This window comes from Melanostigma gelatinosum (genome assembly GCF_949748355.1).
Source record: "Melanostigma gelatinosum genome assembly, chromosome: 13".
Lineage (NCBI taxonomy): Eukaryota > Metazoa > Chordata > Actinopteri > Perciformes > Zoarcidae > Melanostigma > Melanostigma gelatinosum.
In genome coordinates, this window is record NC_136646.1 from 20336141 (window position 1) to 20356551 (window position 20411).

Consider the following 20411-nt stretch of genomic DNA (forward strand, 5'->3'; position numbering starts at 1 on the left):
CCGTAGTTCTCCGACATGGTTGGAAGCATGTGGGGTGAACGGAGGGGTATGTTACTTGCAATCTGCAACCCCACCACTAGATGCCACTACATTTCACTCTGTTCCTTTAAACAAGGGAACTTTAGCCACAAATATGTAAATAAGGCAGGTAACTCCACGCGTGCAAATTGCCCGCCAGGTTCTTCCTGGTAGTAGTAACTATCGGAAGTCTTCGTGAATCACGTGAATCAGGCAGTTTGAACTTCTGTTCACGCGACTCTCTCTTTACACGGCAATGGATGGGTTTAGGTGAGGAGGAGGTGAAACGTACACGTGCACAAGAACAAGGCAAGTACGAGCCCGCCCACAGAGCTCGGTCACGTCTGCAACGTGCGTTGGATTGGAAATCAGTAAATAGGTGACGTCAGAGCTGCGTGAAATTAGCCTGCCAAGTAAACCGGATAGGAGCAGATTTAACATAAAATAAAATAGTCACATTATACAATCAGTACATTTTATGTTTAACTGCGTCTACATGTTTGTCACTGAACTAAACGGAGACATTGAATGAAAAATAAATATTCATACATAGATTGTGTTGAGTGTAAATCCTGTAATATTTAGGTAATTTAAATGATAATGTTTGGGAACACTTTATTTTACGGTTCCCTAAAATGTTCCATACTATTTAATAGCAAACTTTTTGGAAATAAGGTTGTATGGAAACAGATTTCATTTTTTTTAAAGCTCAGTTTAAGCCCATTTAAAAGAAGAAGAAAAAAAAACATTGAATTGTGTGCTTGTCTGTATTTCACATGTTCATGATCAGCTCACCTACTGTGCTCTGACTAATAGACTATAATCTAGATTATGACTGTCACTGCCTGTAATTAATCGTAACAACTGTTTACATTTTTGCTAATTATTAAACTACATAATTATTTTCTGGAAACGTTTTGGGAAATAAATCAGAAATTACAGACCCATGACATAATATTTTTGTATGCATGCTGACAGCAGAATACCTCATATTTGACTGTCCTTTTAGGAATAAAACAATGATTTTCCTCACAGAACTTTGTGTCTTTGACACGGCTTTTATTTTGAAACTCTTAGCCGGAATAGCCGTTGCTAATCCTTGCTAGTTTGCTGTTGGTGTAGAGCCTAGCTAGGGGAGAGAAACCGTGGGGGAATGTAGAATACCTATGGCAATAAAGAAGTAAAGTTTAGGATTGATAAACATCTGGAAACGTGGATGAAAGAAACCGATCAGGTAGGTCAACGGCTGACCTCGTTTCTGTCATTTATACTTGCGCGTCTCGGCTCCTACTAAAGCCTGAAAAATGGAGGTGAAATGTGATTCTGTCATGAGAAGGCTGCACACAAAACTGAACAAACAACAAGATCAACAACAACAGCTGCAGCGGCGACAGTAGCAGGGAAAAGTCCGCAGCACGCAAACTAAAACAAAGACAGAAACCACTGCACAGATATCAGTAAAGGGGATTGATAGAGAGCAGGGTCATTATAAAGCGACAGCAGCTAACGGTACAGTAGCTACAGTAGCATTAGTTAGCACAGATTGGTGTAAAGCAGCTCGTGGAGGTGGTGAAGGCTGCGACAGTCTTGACAGATTAGTTTTAGCAGGTTGTTTAAATGTGCAATCCCTCAAATCATGCATTTATAAATATATGTCTTGCTATTTAAAATTGTACAGCTAACCTTGGTTTTGTTAATTTTTTTTGTTTGTGCAGGTATCACCAGCAACATCTCTTCTCTCCCCTGGCTCTCCAGCGTGTAAGGAATATATCATATCTGTAGTCACCCAGTGCCTCTCTATTTTGCCCTTCATCTTCACCAGTGCTAAAGCTAACACCAGCAGGACAGGAGAAAGACAAGATTTTTTTTTCAACATTTTGAGGAAAGTGAAATCCACTACAGCTACCAAAGTTACCCGTTAATACTGTATTAAGATCCCCAAATCCAACCTTATCCAAGCTTCTGATCCTCAAAACTCTTCATCAGCATTACTCAGTTCTCTCATCAGGTCATATTAGAAAACTGTAAACACTACTTACACCATTATGGCCTCCATCACCCAGTCATCCGAGCCTGACATCCCAGACAACCACAAAGAGAGCTGGCTGGCGCTACTTTCTGCTGCGGAATCGTATTGCCAAAAGTCGGGCTGCGACCTGGCCCTACTTACAGCGTGTAAGAAGTTCCGGTCATCGGCTGGAGGCGGAGATGGGACGAGGAAGCGGGAGAGCAGCAGTGCCTTTCCGAAGGAGTGTGATTTCTCCTACAATGTGTGGGGTCAAGGGTTTCTGGCAGAGTCGGCACGCCGCTACATGGAGGACATCGGCGTGCTGCACTCCACGACCATGCTAACGACCCAAAAGCACATACGCCAGGCGGGGAGACCGGGAGGAACCAAACTGGTGGTTGACCTGACCTCTGACCCCGGAAACAGGGGGGTGAGTGACCTGCTTGTGCTGCATACTTCACTGTGACATTTGCAAAAAAAAGTTCCCATTCATACCATCTTTGTTGTTGTTGACAGAGCTCTACAGGTGACGGCGTGGTGGGCGGAGTCAGTCCCAATAACAGACTGTACTCCCAAAGCTACCCGTCAATCTACAGCTCAGGACCTGTGAGTGGCCAGGGCGGCGTGCAGAACGGCAACGGAGAGGCGGACCGGGAGGAGTGTGCCGAGGAGGGCAGACAAAGGTCTGGGATTGTGGACTTGGAAGAAGAGTGTGAGGAGGAAGAGGAGGAGGAGGAGGAGGAGGAGGACATGGATGAGAGGAGACCCTATGGGAATGAAAGTGCTGGTGAGGAGCGACCCAGTTAATCTGTCTTCCTAAATGCTCTGATCTGCATCCATTATAAGGGATTTCTCCTTGTTTGGCTTCAGGTGTCTTCTCCATGGATGAGGACTCTCTGTCTCGGGACTGTGAGCCGTTCTTTGAGTCCGACGGGGAGGAGGAGAGCATGGATGGTAGGAGTTTAGCATGCTGACTTGAGAGAAGTCACGTACGTGCACACATTAGATCCACAGTAGTGCATCATCCACATGCATTTTTCTACCCGTCCTAGGCTCTCTGAGCGAGGATGCTCCTCCACCGACGCGTGGCATGGCTATGAGTCAGGCTTCATTCTCGTCCCGTCACGCCAACGCCATGGCTCTGGCCCGCTCGCTGCCCGTGTCGGTGCCGGTGTGGGGCTGCAGAGGAAGCAGAGCTCAAGGAGAAGGCAACAGCGGAGAACGGGTGAGCGCACATGAAGAGGACAGAGCCGCTGGTTTGAATGCCGAGATTAAAATGTTCAGGGGGATTCGTGGGTTAGCCAGCTGTCTTTGGGCTGAAGTCTGATCACATGAAGCTGGATGAAGCTGCCTTACTTTGAACAGGGGTCGATCATTGGTCACCTATTCTGCTTTGGAGCAGGATCGTACAAGAAGTCATCAGTACATTTCACAATTATTTATTTTTTACATTTCAGTCCAGATTTTCTTCTTTTTAACCCCCTTGTATATAAAAGTGTGTGGATGTTACAACCATATACCAGCGTCTCTCTCTCTCTCTCTCTCTCTGTGTTAACATGCAGTCCCCGTGTTTTTGTCCTTCAGATGGGCGTTGCTGACCTGGAACACATCGCTGCCAGTATGAAGGCCCTGCTGGCCCCCGGAGCTAGTGACGGGACTGAAATGTTTGGGGCCCTGCCTCGGCCCCGACTCAACACAGGGGACTTCTCCCTCAAGCACTGAGAGAGAGAGAGAGAGGGAGGGAGGCCAGTGGAGAGAAGGAGAAAGGGATCGAGGGAGAGACACAGGTCGTCGTGATGGAAGGAGAGATTGGCTGGCAGGATGTGAAACGGTGTTAAAGCTAGTTGCTCCGTTTATTTCCCTCTAACCAAAATGAACGGCACTTGCTGAAGAAATGTTGTGAACACTAACATTTTCAACACTATACCCCCCCACCCCCCCTTGTCACTACACATCCCACAACACTACATTAAGATTGGACATCAGGACGTGTGTGTATTGCCCCACAGCACTGACCAACAAGGGCACTAAAACGGTGAATAGTCGTCCAACTGGCCACTTGTTAATTGTTACGCACATGGTGTGCTGATAAAGGTTTTGGAGAGTTTGCCCTGTGTGGAAGTGATGAGAGTTTGGGGAGCAGCCATCTGTGCCCAGCTAATTGTTAGCTCCAGTGCTACATGCTAACGCTTCAGCAGCATTATCAGTCGTAGCATACGAGTAGTAGCTAAATGCTACGTTACCTTAAACTATATATATATGTGGCTAAGAGGGCAGTTTAGTCACACTTTTGAAACATGACTTAATTCAAAGAAACAGTTTTTAAAAATCCTCTAGAATGCGAGAAGCTAGACCTGGGAGCTAGCTTAGCATAGACCGAAAGCAAAGGGAAACATCTAGCTTTACCTGCCAACACCTCTAAAGCTGACTAATAATCACGTTACACCACTTTTTGGTACACAAGTAGGAGTGTAAACTAATAAGTTACACCTCCTAACTGTTTCTTGACAACCAGCAGCTTATCCATCCACTCACTGCTGCATGGTTTACAAACCGAGAAGAGCCAGAGTGTCGTTTGCCAAGAAATACTTAACTGCCCCTTAAAATTGATATTTTTACATTTCTGCATGTGTAGAGATTTCACAAAAGAAATAAAACGTGTTAATTGGTGAACTTTAAAAGTGTTGGTAGTACTTTTGATCTTCAGAGAGAGCCATGCTCGCAGTTTCCCCTGCTGCCTGTCTTTATGCTAAGCTAAGCTGAGTGTCTGCCAGCTCATTTAGCACAGTGTTTGCTGAAGTTTTAGCATTAGCACAGGAGTCAGTGATCCCCCCCCCCACCCCCCACCCCACCCACAGGGTCACATGGGCGTCTCTCCTGCATGCTCCGATCATTTACTGGGGAAATTGACCAACAAGCCAGTTGTTTGTTTTCCATCCCCCACAAAAAAAAAACACCCCAATCTATTCCTTAAAGATTAGGAACCAGAGAAATGGTTGACTTAACATGAAGCTTGTGGTTTTTCAACATGTGAGCGGAGGACACCGGCACCTCCTCATAACGCGCATACTTGGTTTTACTTTTGCCTATGAATGACTGATAGAATGATTGTAAATCAACACGGAGTTAAAGGTTCTTTTCTGTTGCTCCAGATATCTTGTTAAAATGACTGATTGAATGAGAAAGTTACTGTATGAGAGAGAGACTGAGTGAGTGATGGTTTGACATTTTCGAAACAAATAAATGTTCCGTTAAGTACTTTTCTGTTTCAAATAAAAGGAGCAACACCAAGAGAAAGACTGGTCTTTGTGTATTTGTGTGTGAGGATGCGATGCTATTAAAGGCCTCTAGAGGGCCTCAGCACTCTGCTGAAGTGAAGGAAAGGAGTTGATGTCTGATTTAGTGCATCATGCAAAAATAATGCAATGCCAGAGTTATTACACAATTTAATTTATTGACGACATTAAGCGCATCAAAAAAAGATGCTCGAGTTAAACAACCACTCCAGTACATGCGATTTACAGAATCATACAATACCTTGTCTAAAACTAAGTTACATAGAGAATAGTAAATAAAACAGCTAGCCATCTTTGTTTACAATATGAGATGAATAAGCTTTCTTCATGCAACCAGAGAAAGCAAATGTCACAACGTGCTTCAGTTCTGCTTTATAACCTTTGTTCCCCAAACATCACAAGCTCTGCATCTCCCCCCTGACACCTCATAGATTCACACTATCAGCCTTCATGCTCAACTCTTCACTGATCCTTTTTCCGAAGAAGGCAGAATGAATTTGTGCCAACCCAGAACGCGGGGAAAATCTTCTCCTGAAAGTTGGCTTTGAACTTGTGAATCAGCCGCACCTCCTCTCCCTCCACCGTGAGGAGCTTTATGATGCCGGCGGGCTGGTCCAGGTAGACGCCCATAGCGGAGACCATGGGGAGCTGGACGTCCACGTTCTCGTTGTTGTGCCAGACCTGGAAGCAGGAACCAGACCAGCCGGCGCCCCAGGAGCTGCTGTTCTCCCCAATGCCGCAGGCCCCTCGGGGGTCCTGGCTCTTCCGAGGAGCGCTCTCTAAGACCACCCCGATCACCACCCAGCCGTCGTAGTCCACCTCCCAGTACCCTCGATAGCCCAGCAGACTCTCCTTACACAGCACCTAAAGAAGGGAGGAGGCACACAGCAGGGAATGAGGTCCGAAGCTAAAGGGGACATAGATGTGGGTGTCTGGAGTTCACAGGTCAACCCACAAACTGAAATAACACAACCCAGTCAGTTTTGGGCTGCCTAGATCAAACAACGTGATTAAACAAGCCAATCAGGTTTGGCTCCCCTTCCCAGCTCACATAGGCTCATTAGAATGTATTAATGTATTGCTTGCAGGAAAAATATGATGTCCCTTTACTAAAGCAAAGGGGCAGCATATTTGTCCTGCAAGCCAGTCAGAGCAGACTGGGCTTAAAGGTCTTATTAAAGAGACAGGTGCTCAAACGGAGCGTCTCAGAAAGTTTAAGAAAAGTAAAGAGTTTTGTACTAGTAGAAACCCAAAATACAAGTATGAACCTGAAAATGACAAAGACATGTCCCCTTTAAAAGAAACAAGTCCCGAGTTGATTTATCGATATTACTAAATCACGTGAAATTAATCTGCACCTATTTTTCAAAGATTCCCTGGTACAGTCTTCTAAAAGGGCGTTTCCTCGTCATATATGACTGTAAAGTGATTTGATTTGTTTTTTAGACAGAAAGAGTTGAACACTCAAAGTTGTTGAGATGTTTTGCTTGAGTATTACCTGTGGGGAGTGTTCATATCTCTCAGGCCTGTTGGGATACGGGCAGACGGCATCAGACGTGTGGGCCACCTTGGACCCGCCCTCTGAAATCCACAACAGCTTCTGTGCAGTTTTATCATCCAGAGAGAGCGGGAGCCAATCTGAGAGAAGGACACGGGAAAGAAGGAGGTGAAGAGGCACTTCACACAAGCTTCATGTATTCTTTTCCAAAAAATAGTTTCAGCACAAAATCTTTCACTTCCTATGGAAAGAGCTTTTGTCATCTTATTATCATGAACTTGTCCACTGTTTCATTTGATTTGGTGATGAATAGATATATTGAAAATGCTATACATTTGCATTTAACTGGGCTTGTTAAATTCATGTTTAAAAGACCCAGGAAACAAAAGTGATATTACATTAACTGGTAAATGTGTAAATAAAAGATTCAACTTCATTTATTCTGTCTTAAAACGAGGAATTGTGGCCTTAAAAATATTTACCTAAATAGTTTATTGCTTTTGCCTCTTTACACACTTAAGAGTCAACACTCTAGTTTACATTAATTAATTAATGAATGTTTTGCATTAATTAACAAAACTGGGTTTTTTTCAATTCTTTCACAAGATGGTTAAATGCTCCTAAACAATAAGAAAATCGCACATTTCATGAAGTCAGCCCTGGTGGTGGGTTCAGGGATATTCGGCTCATATGGAGGCGGCAGCTTCTCTGAGGTGACAGACAGAGGACAAGAGAATTAGAAATAAATACTTCATGGACGAGTGGAAAGTCACATTCACATGAAACGAATGGTTCTCTTTATCTTTAACAGCAATGATGCTCTTTACCTTCTGCTGCACTGCAGTTTTTTCTTCCTGCAAAAGGAAAAAAATAAAGTGTCATTTCGCTGCAATTATGTGAAGAGACAAAGAGATCCTACATACATACACATATATACATATATATATACATATATATATATATACACAAATATACATACATATACATATATATATATACACAAATATACATACATACACATATATACATATATATACATATACATATATATATACACAAATATACATATATACACATATATATACATATATATACATATATATGTATACATATATACATATATATATATATATATATATATATATGTATATATATACATATATATGTATATATATATATATATGTATATATATGTATATATATATATACATATATATGTATATGTATATATATATATATGTATGGAGGATTTTTTAGAGTATGGTATTTAATTTTTTACTTCATCAATCAAACTTTATTTGTGGTTAGTGCAGATCAAAGTGCTTCAGAGACAACTCACAAGTCAAAAAAAAAAAAAAATCAAAGTCAGCAATTTCACATTTTGAGACCAAAGAATTTAGACAAATAATGACAAAATGTAATAAAATAACATAAAAGCTATAACAACAGTAATATTAGTAAAACAGTGTGAAATAAAAACTAGATGAATACAATATCAATAAAATATTATACAAGTTAAATACAATAAAATAATTTCTTTATCAAAGGCCACGTAAAGGATCTGAATACTTCTTCAACCACTGTGTATATATATATATATATATTCATAGAATATATTTGATGGCCTTATATGAACTCGTTTACACTCATTTTTTAATACACAACACTTTTTAAGGTTGCACCAACCATGGCTGTCAGCAACTGAAGAGCTTCTCATCTTTCCCCATAGCCTCTCCCTCTGTCAACGCTTCAGGCTGCCATGCATTGACAGTAAATCCCCTCCTCTCATAGTAGATCAGTGGAGCAGTGTGGGTGCTGCGTCGGCTCAGCACTAATTCATGAAGTTTTAGGTTTCAACATTAGGAATCTGGAGGTCACATCTGAGACGGACACTCATCATGGCCACTGACAGCAGGAAGTCTTATTCTAAGAACATCTCTGCATGATGCCGTTACTTCACAGCGCAAATAAGTCATCCTTGCTAAAGTTACTCTTTCTCACATTTCACACAGATAACCAACTCATCGTTCTGTTACATCACCACATGAGCTTATTTCCTGAGTCCTGTGTCTATTGCCAAAATTAGACAGAACAGCTTAAATTTTCCTGATTCCATATAAGGACGCTTCAAAGTGTGATTTTCATACCGATCATGGCCGTGTAGCAAATGCATTAGTGGGCCTGAGGACAGGCTTTCTACACTTATCAGACGTATTATAACCACTAGGTTTTAAAAATAGCATTTTCTCACTGAGTTTGAGAATATCACAAGTTTATATTCTGTGTCAGCTCGTCCACTTATTGAAAATATGTATCGATGAAATTCAGAGAAATATTTAAACCCAACATGGCATGTTATTATGGCTTCATACCAGCAAATGGAAAAATTCAACTTTATCTTGTTTCTTTTACACGCTTTTCCCTTTAATTCAGTTGGACGTACTTGATATCTTTGAGAACTCTATTAAAGGGACACTGTGTACGATTTGGTGCCATCTAGTTGTGTGGTTGCAGATTGCAACCGACTGAACACTCCACTGCTCACTCCTCCTTTTCCAAGACTGCGGTAACATGAGCTGCCGAGTGCGAAACCGTGATAACGCCATTGGCCTTGCTCAGAGGCCATTCAAACCAAAATAAAACTATGTACGGGCAATGGAAGTCAGAGAGCGGCTGGCGGTACGACGGTTTTGCACTCTGAAGCGTGTAGGAGAACTTCGGTGACGTAAGAACGTTAGAGGCTTTGGTTTGTCCATTCAGAGCTACTGTAGAAACATGGCGGCCGACTCCGTCCCTATATATAGCAGTGGTGGGCCGTCAGGGCCTGCAAGGCCTTCTCTGCTGGCCTAAACAAAATCACAAAGCTATTTATAATTTAATATTTTTTCTTAAATACACTTCATGTATTTTAATTTATAAAAATATTTTTCCTATTATCTCATTTTCTCATTGCACAGCTACTGTCTTCCTCAGTTGCTCTGCTTCCAGTGCAGCTTGTTTTAAGTAGAGCTTTTATCCAATCAGATCTCACCTCTGTGTCTCTAGGTAAGAACATAGAGGTCTGCAGACTCTCACCTGAAGCCAGTGCAGATTAAAGTAAATGGAGACGATATTGTTGATTGTCATAGTGTTCAACCAATCAGATCTTTAGTTTGACATGTTGGGCGTATTCTTTGACGTGTCAGAGCCTGCGAGCCGGCCTATAATGACGTCAGCATTACATGCCGCTCAGTGTCCATGCAGCTCTACCGCGAGTGCAGAGTGTGCTGTGATTGGTCAGTGGGCGAGCACATGACTATCGTGAAACGAGACTTAACAGCAGAGGCTGTCGGGTAGTGAATCACATCACGTGATGCAGCTCAGCCAATCAAATATGGGCATTCTGACCGAGTGAGATTACCACACACCATGACAGAGGAGACTGAGACGAGGAAAGACACTGCACAGCAGTACACACAATGCTCAAGTTGTGAAAGTAAAATCCTAAAACAATCTCGTTGAGCTTTGGCTTGTCATGAAGGAGTGATGGTGGGCCCCACAGCCAGACCAGCTGAGAACCACTGTCCTCCATGAGCGCAGAAAACATATTTTCCTGAATATAAGCTTCTGTATTTTCCAGATGCTCTAGTACTAATCAAGCAAGTCTCGTACCGAACGTTACGTACATAGTTACAACCTTAGAAACTGATAACTGTGGCGCCATCATGTGGTTATAAGGTGGTATTTCAGCTGTAGGACAACAGTGAAGGCCTAGGTATAAAACGCACGGCCCGCCACTGATATATAGATATGAACTAATGAAACCACGATTCTTAGTTTCAGGTTATTATACACTGATGTAAACCGAGTTATGAATGTTCCATTCCATTTCTGCTGATAGATCCCCTAAATTCTACACAGTGCTTTTAAAACGTAAAAAGATTTGTGGGTTTGAACAATGCTTATTTTCTTTGCTGGTGAAATGCTGGAGTGCCACACTTATGGTTGTTCTTTGCAATAAAATACCATCAGATACAACTTCCTCTCAGGAACTTGGAAAGAAGCTATAGTCACAGTTTCACAGTGAAATGCCATATTATTGTACAGTACCAGTCAAAGCAAAGCAGTTATATGTTGCAGTCATCAATAAGTCTATTAACGTCTTGAAATATGTACAGCAAACAAAGGGGAAACAGATAGACATCAGATATGAATTTACTTAGTTTACTTTCTTATACACTGAAATAAATCTCTGATTACACTGAACACACCGCAGTAACTTAAAAGCTTGAGAAGGAAGCCACGTCTGTGTTGATGCGCTCGCTCCATTTCGCTCACAGCGGTGCTGCTGAACATGTGCCTGAAGAGGAGAGTCAGCTCTTTCAGGTGGGATGATTTATCCCGCGACACGCGTGAGCCCGAGGACACATAATCCAGCCTTGCGTGACCCTCAGCTGGGGGCCGCCAGCCGCATAGCAATCGGGAGGACAGACTGGAGGCTGGTACAACACATCTGCAGTGGTTGGATGAGATCGAGTGGGTGGCGTTGCTTTCTCTGGATCGTGTTGGCCTGCGGTTCTTCGAAGTGTGGTTAATGTGTCGTGAGAGGGCCAACTTTAAAACGGTTGGCTTTTTCAAGGCAGAGTTTCTTGGCTCCTCCTTTAAAGTCTAAATCACCATACTGTCATTAAAAATCTAAGTATATGCAGAGACCATTATGCAAAACACAACTCCCTGCCACTAAAACTAGAAAACCAGATAATTGACTGAGCATGCAGGATTATTAATTGGACCATACCGAGGCTTGCAGTCTAATTACAGAGCAGATTTGAGTTTGGATATCGTCAACATGTCCTCACTGACTTCAGCAGCAAGCCTGCTGGAGCACCGTCCATCTGACCAGCAGAAGGACAGAGCACGGGTAGAGGAAGGCACATTTGGCAGGACAGAGAGTGAAGAGTAGCATTTGCTGGACGCTGCTGGAGCAGAGAGATGCTGTTGACAGATCACTTCATTTGTCTCTTGTCCTTAAAGGAACACAGCAGGTGAGTGAGACAGGATGAAAGAAAAGCCTTGCAGGAATAGTGCTGGGTTCACCCTGGCATTAAGAGGAATTACTGAGGATAGATTAGGAGATGCGTATAATATATCCATCCTCAAATGTATAAGATGTTTGTGGCTTCTATCTGAGGGGAACGAGGCGGTCACCATGACCTCGGGTTAACTTGGATTGCGATATCAGGCTGGCAGGAAGTTTGGTGGATGATTGGAGACAGGCCAGCTCTGTGTGGTGCTCTGAGGAGGTTAAGCCCCGGCGGATGCCTGTCCACGCTCAGCGGGGTCAACAGGAAAGACCCGCGGAGATAAACGGATAGTCAAAACGATTAATGACTTAACATCACAGCAATAGAGAGGCGGAGGAGATGGCGTGCGATGCAAGAGTGAGGTATTGAAATATTTAAGGGACATAAAAACAATACATCTTCAGAATCAAGTCAGGGATATTGGATGATGAAGCTGTTGGGAGTTTGAACAGGAAAAGTAACCGAGTTGGATTCGTTTATAACTTCCAAAGATGTTAAGTGGGATGGGTTTTAGTAGGTTTCACACAAACAACAAGACACAAGCACATGTTTAAAGAAGTGATCTCGCCAAAAGTTCAAGGTTGGATCTGGATGAGGGCTGTTTGTTTGGCGATTTTAGACACTTTCCCTCTCAGCGGGACAGAGCTACCTTATCTCTGCAGATCAGGTTCAAAACATCCCACTGAGACAGCAAGATCAGAAAATAGTGAGATACGGTGGAGGGAGAGAGAAGAGCATAGTTGGCGTGGGCCCCAGCCAGTGGCGGCTGGTGGAAAATGTTCTAGGTAGGGCCATCCTATCAATTTCAGCAAACATCCCAGTGTGATTTAATGCAAACTAATTAAAGTATCAACACGCATTACTACTTTGCAGTTACATATTTAACATTTATTCCAACACGAAAAAACCCCAGTAAATAACACTTATATAATATAATATAACATGTTCATTTATTGAGATGCCCCTATGGACCTTGTTATAGGAGGTAAAGATCAGGAGAAGTAAACATGAAGTGTAATTATGAATACTGATGTTAAATTAAGCTATGATGAGTTTTCACTGTTAATTTAACATCTCTATTACATGTTGATGCCTCCATGACCAAGTTAAGCAGATGAGACTGAGGACAACTATGTAGAAGAAAAGATGTTCACTTTGCATAATATGTAGCTTGACAGAGTTCTCCATGTGTGTCCTGGTGTTCTCATGTTTCCTTACCTCCTCATCCCTCACTCCCTACCCTGGTGTTCTCATGTTTCCTTACCTCCTCATCCCTCACTCCCTAAGATATCCTATTTTACAAATATTACTGGGTATATTACATAGCTCAAAAACACAAATATTGACAATTTGTATAATTTATTAATATTATTATAAAAAAAAAATAACAACAATAATATTATTATTGTTCTTTTTTTTTGTGGCTGAAGGTGGGTGGGGCCAGGCCCCGTGGCCCCACGAGAATGACCGACAGACAGACAAGCTCTGAAATTGCAGATGAGGCAAAGAGACGGCACAAGCTCAGAAGTAACCATAACCGTCCCGGGAGAGGATCGTTCATGCACCTTATTGACACGACTAATGATCCAGAGAAAAATGCCAGAGTCAGAGGTGAGGTGCTGACTTACAGCGATGGTCAACATGAGGTAACGCAACAGCAAATTAACCCCACTTGAAGCATATGATGAAAACTGATAATAAAACACCACAACAAGCAATAAATACGTTTTATCTGCTTGAATGGTGACACACTAAAAATGGCCAAAATAACACAATATGGTGCATCTCTGTAGTTATTGCACATTAATGGGAAATCTGGACATTTACAAATAGCATTGCTTAAAGAGAGAAAAATAAAGAACCAAAAAAAACAATTAAGATTTTGAAAACCTTCTAATGCTGCTAATAGTAAGAAATGAGTTATAATTTGCAAATGCATTTCAGTGCAGAAGAGCAGAACATTTTTTCAGAAAGGCGACTACAATTATAAACTGAGCTGTGGGTTTAGAGCCCACAAAAGCAAAGAACCACGACTTTCAGTGGTATATTTCCAACCAAGTATAACAGACTTTACCTTCTCTATCTGCTGAGAAATACAACTGCAATGTACCGTACTTTATTTGATGTGGAAGATAAGGCTAATTGTAATATGGTTTCAATGATAAAAGACAAAGAGGTGATTATTTCACTCTTGGTGTAATGACCCTTACAGGTCCCCGTAGAGTCTGAGATGTCCAGGGTTTCTTACCTGCTTTCTTAGGCACAGGCATGATTCCCTTGATGCTCACAGTGCTGTTCAAATGGGGAGGTCTTGCGATATTGAGGGGCTGCATCTCTGGAGGGTCTCTCTTATTGACTGCCAAATGAGGAGGGGGGGGGCAGTTACCCAAAGGGATGGTCCTGTCACATGACACTGCAGATCCTTTCTGGGGGATCAGATAGTTGGAGACGAGCAAATACCCAGTATATTCTGAGAAAGCATGGCCATTTGCATACACATGGACCGAGCATGTGCATGAGGCACACTCCACATCTGACAGGCACAAACTAATTTGAGTTGTGGAGAGATGATTTTGCAGCTCTGTGGGGGTTAAAGGCGGAGTCCACGTGTCTGGAATATTTAGAGCCGTTGGTGCCTGAATTCACATGTGTGCCGTATCCGTACTTATGTTTTGTTTAGTCACTTTGGCAACATGATGACCTCTTGAGTCAATAACGAACGGCCACCGATTTTAAAACTGCAACTGACACAAGCTATAGGTTTGTGTGTGTGCAAGGGACGGTCAGTATTTAAGACGGCAGCCAGCTACTCACCGGAGAGCTGTCGTCAATCTCAGATTCCATCAATCAGCAGCTGCTGCAAATGCACTCGCAGAGGAGTTGGGGCAAAGTGTTGGTGTGGTCAGGGCTTGAAAATAAACGGCTTGTAACTCGTCTGTGTGCGCAGATGTTGCTGACATTCAAGTCACCACTTTCAATTGAGCCCAAGATGAAACTTTTTCCTCTTCAATTTGCTTTATTTACTCTAATCTAATGCAAGGGTAGGGGAAGTTCAGCCTGATATATATATATATATATATATATATATATATATATATATATATATTTTATATATATATATATATATATATTTTATATATATATATATATATATATATATATAAAAATATATATATATATATATATATATATATAAATATATATATCTATAACAAAAATATATATATCTATATAAAATATATATATCTATATAAAATATATATATATATATATATATATAAATATAAATATAAATATATATATATAAATATATAAAATATATATATATAAATATAAATATATATATATTATATATATATAAATATAAATATATATATATTATATATATATATTATATATATATATATATATATATATATATATATATATATATATATATATATATATATATATATAATATATATATATATAATTTTAGTTATATTAGGCCTATTGGATTGTCACAGGGGTGTACAGGGGTGCCCCAAATGCAGAGGACGTATGGCTCAACTGCAGGCTGTTGAGACAGTTAAATTATTGAATCACTAAGTGAAGTTATATATATTTATATATATATATGGACTCACGGGTCCAGATTCCAGTTCAGGCAGCAATCGATAAGCAACAGCACACTGCAAGATAGAAACACTCAAACGTTAAGAAACTGGCAGAGACGGTGTGAGAAGAGCCGGTTAAGACCTGCACGGCCGACGAGGGAATGAGCTGCAGGTGGGGCGGAGCTCAGGTGAGGAGAATGAGGTGATTGCAGGGCAGAGGGGCATGAGGTGGACTGGTAAACAGGACAGGTGTGTTTGGGGGGGGGTGGCTGGTAATGGTGGATGTGACAGCAATACACACAACTGGGGTGGACTTTGTGACAACTTTAATATGTACTGTAAGCAGCATTTAATGTTGTACAGGTGGTTGAAATGGAAATACTCAAATAAAGTACAGATATTTCAACATTGTACTTAAGCCAGTACCAACTATGTACCGATCAATGAAGAGATTTGAGTCTATTTCTCCTCCATAACACGTCTTCTTTCAGACGAGTGGAAGAACACTTAGATGTTTATTTTACTACTTTGTCTAGTTTTGTCTGTAGATTTCTCCTAAATACACCCAAACTTAACATTAGATAATGCCTCATTTGCATATTTAAACATGAAATTTCAGGAAACTTAAACTAAAAAACATTATCTTGCTGTAAGTGATCCACTGGGTGATATCTATTAGTTATTTGTTTTTTACCCCATTAAAATTAAGTGCTCAAATAAATGTCTTGTCCCCTCGTTATTAACAACCATAGAAAGTAAAACATGTTCGCCAAATGAAAAGCAATTATGAATCAGATGTTTGGATGGTTTCCTTTACTGGTGCGTCTTAATTGCTGCGAGTTAATAGGAAATACCTCCTCCTCACGAGACAGCGGCTCGCTGCTATCAGAAGAAGAAGAATTTAAATGAAGTGTAAGTGCCCGCTCAGCGCCGGCTCCAATAATACCATTTCAACACCTGCTGCTTACTGCTGTCAGTGAGAGGGGTTGCATATTACCCTGACCCTCGGGTGTGTTTAGGGGCGCGATGCATAACATTATACAGTCAACGATCACTCTGTGATACCCCAGTGTACATAACCTCCCAGCCGGGCTATTACACATCCTCTCATGTCACTTCATCACATGTTAACATGGTGGTGCTGTGCTGACATGTTTAGCATGATTGGGCACAATAAGTGTGAGGCTGTGCCTGCTGGGATGCTGCCGGTGGGACTTCAACTTGAAGTTGTCTTGGCTCTCCTCTGATTGACAAGGCAGGTGTTTCCTCCCTCACACACTCTCACTATGAACATTGGAGTGTGTTTATTCCAGAGTGACTCAAGTCTCAGAAACAACGGTTGTTTGTTTCTTATTGTGAACGATGCAGTGGTGCATATTCTATTAAAAGTAAAACAAAGTCCTGTATTTAAAATCAAGTAGAATGTACTTAAAGTATCAAAAGTATAAATACTAGTTCCCTCTCAAATATTAGATTGTTAACACTGATGCATGAGCAGCATGACAATGCTGGAGCTGCTCGAGGTGAAACACGTTTGAACTACTTTAAACACATTTAGTCCAGTGGTTCTCAACCTAGGGGGCGGGCCCCTCCAAAGGGTCACCAGATCAATCTGAAGGGTCATGAGATGATTGATGGCAGAGAAGAAGAAGAAGAAGAAGAAGAAGAAAAAAACTTTTGATGGACTTTCCTCTCTCTCTTTGTTTGCTGATTTTGTGAAACATTTAATAATTTACAATTTTAGGGCCTTTGACTGTTATTAAATGAAACCATGTGAGAAGTTTAGAGGAGAAATGGTTCTTTGGTGGAACTTTTCACAACTCATAGATATCTAAAACATGACATAACGAGACGTTGCTTTCTTGTGAGGGGTCACAAATCATGAATATCCTGAACCACTGATTTTATCTTTAACAATGTGTTGAATAAACTATTAATCTGAAAGCTAAGCAGTAACTATAGCTGTGAAATAAATGTAGTGGAGTAAAAAGTGCAATATGTCCCTCAATGTTTTACTTGAGTAAATGTACTGAGTTGTTTTCCACCACTGATTGTTCTCCTTATGAAACCGAAACAGCTAGCTAAACCAAATGACAAACACATTTCAGTTGTCTTTAATCATGCCTTCATAGTTAAAGTGTCCAGGTTTACAGTGTGATAACAACCGGCAGCTTTAGTGCAACACAAACATTGTGACTTTGTGACATTGTGATTTATGTAAATGTCACCTCCTACTCCTCACCCTCAGCCCCCTCCACCGTCTGCCAGCAAGTTTACTTCTGCAGCATTTCTCTGTCGTACATCATTTGTAAATGATCCTCTCTCCATGTGGACAACGTGTCCATCAACTGCAGGTTTACACATTAAATAGTGTTCAATCATCATCATCATTTGAATTTTCTCTGAAGACATTTGTGAAGCTCAAAGTACAACTCTCTTCAGTAAAGGATGCAGTGACAGGAAGGAGAGACAAGTAGTACTTACCGGTACCTTTTAAATTCCATTCTGCCAGTAGATCGCCCCAAATGCTACACACTGTACCTTTAAGACGTGTCCTGGTAAAGTCCACGGGTTGCAGTTAGTTCAGTGCTGAATCCACTGAGCATCACCACCCATCTCTGCAGACCGACTGCCTACAGAGACAGATAACTCCCTCAAGAGTTGATGGGTACCAAAACCGAAGCACACTGGATATTTGACTTACGCCGGAAACACACAAGAGCAGTAGTGCAGCCTGCGGCGAGCTGCCATGCAGTGTCTATGGAAAGCTCGGTTGATTCTGCAAGAGAGGTCAAATCAAAAGTGGAAGACAGTTTCATTTTTGGCAGAAAATTGCAGCCAGAGGAGAACACAGTCCTATGACTTTTGTGACATGTTGACCTATGTTACGAATCATTTCTTCCCGAAAGAACACGCCTGCTGTCTGCAGCGAAATGTAATTGAGTGCGCCGAGCAGCACTTTGCAGCTTTGCTTGGTATGTGTCCAACGTTAAGCTGGAGATATTCAACTACTTCTACAGTTTCTAGTTGTTTCAAGCGGCCACAGTTGAGAGGGGCGAGGTGACGTCATAGATGACTAATATGGGAATGTAGCGACGATATTTCATGGAGGGTATTCCTGATGTTGCACTCGATTGTTCAAAGTGACAGAAATGGTGAGATGAAGAATGAAAACAGAGCCAGAGACCAGTTCAAAAACACAACTGAGTCTCTTAGTAATCTCTTGTAACATACAGCTACTGTAAACAGCTTTTTGAAACCCATCGGATGCCATTTTATCACTATCATCTGTCATCGCGTCCATTTGACTTATAATCTTATTTTTAGGTGGATGTAACTTGAGCCCGGTCTGCTCGACACTTGTTGAAAGCAGCATGTGTTTACTGTATGTGTGGCCTCAGTGGACCGCTAACTCACATTACTCCATTCCCCAAAGATCACCACAATCTCGTGTCTCCGTGACCCCCGGCCTCCTGGTAGATGGACATACATCACAGTCGCTGCTGATAGCTCCTCCCATGATGCATCAGTGTTTCTGCTGAAAGTAGAATAGCTCAGATTGTTGAGGTGTTTTTTTTTTTAAAGAAGGAAGAAGAAGCTGCGCCGCCCCTGACAGACGCAGATCTCTTTACTAACAGATGACTTTTGACGCCCGGCTCATCACTTCATTCTAACTCTCAGCTGTTATCCATTTCTCATGTTGTACAGCAAAACAGCACAAGCAGTCACAGAGCAGGACGGCGCGCTCGTGTGACTGGGTGGGTCTTTCTGAGAAAGGCCTGGCTGGTGATTGGACGAGGCCAGAGGGCATCGAAGTGTTGAAGCTCAATGCTGAGCCTCCTAAAATAAAAGGATTTTCCTCACAGTTTGACACGGGGACTAAAAACAGCCGGCTGACATGAGGACGGGCGATGGTGACACAAGGATTTGGGGACATTATGTTTCTAAAGCAGTTTCCTGACTCACGATTCTAAATGAAACACAGATAGGAGGCAGGAGGATGGAGTGAAGACACAATGTTCACATTGGCTCCCAGAAGTGCAGCCAGGACCCCAGGCGGACACACTTCAGATTGGACCGTCTGTTAGATGTTTACAAGTAGCTTGCTTTTGTAGGACTTCACATTCTGGTTTGCATTTGTCCTTTCATTCAAATCATCAAAGTCAGCCCCTGTCTTAAAGGTACGAGGCTCAATCCTAGTTTTGTTGCTTTTTTTCTGTGCAGAAAAAAACACAGCAATGAGAAAGCAGATGGTGAGGTCCTGAGCGGCTCCTTAAAAAAAGTAAAGCAGCAGACGGTGTACTAGTGGTCCTCTGTGATTTTACAATTCTGTTTAAGTGTTTTGTAATTTCTATCTTTTGATGAGTCATTGTAAAATAATCAAACACATTTCAACACTTAATGTGTCGACATTCAGGTCTGATTCTGCTGGATAAAGCACGGCCGGGAGAGACGAGGCTTTAGAACAGGAAGCTAACGCTCTGTATAAATGACGAGAAGCATCCGGAGGAGTATTTGGTAAATAGTTGTGTACATGGTGTTATTATAAACAGTGTTCACTAAATACACACTGCCACAATAGCTGACACTTGTTCAGAGACAGCAGCAGCTGCTTTTATCCCAGCTTGGTAAACCGCTGGTTGGATTTAGAACGGATTAAACAGCCGAGTGGAGGCTTTCCAGTTCAAATGAGTCAAACTCACAGAAGTGGTTCTGCTTTCTCCATCAGTGAGGAACAGGCCAGTTAGAACTGGAACTAGATCAAACCATCTCAACATAAATGTCTATTAAGTGTGTATATTTCTGTCTTCTCTCTTTGTATGTTTTTACCAGTTAAATGTCAGAATGAATGCAGACTTTAATCATTGTGTATTCACATTCAAAACAAAATACTAAACACTGAAGGACAAACATCGCCACAATGACTACACG

At 41.6% G+C, this 20411-nt stretch overlaps 1 protein-coding gene across 1 annotated transcript; it reads left to right on the forward strand.

Annotated features, from left to right (window-relative positions):
- Positions 1–1124: 1124 nt before the first annotated feature.
- On the forward strand, positions 1125–5306 carry akt1s1 (AKT1 substrate 1 (proline-rich)). Its single transcript, XM_079281857.1, has 6 exons — positions 1125–1252; positions 1734–2456; positions 2543–2813; positions 2897–2980; positions 3079–3251; positions 3611–5306. Exons 2-6 carry the CDS (start codon positions 2064–2066, stop codon positions 3746–3748), a joined length of 1059 nt encoding a protein of 352 aa, XP_079137983.1. The 5' UTR covers positions 1125–1252; positions 1734–2063; the 3' UTR covers positions 3749–5306.
- The last annotated feature ends 15105 nt before the right edge of the window (positions 5307–20411 follow it).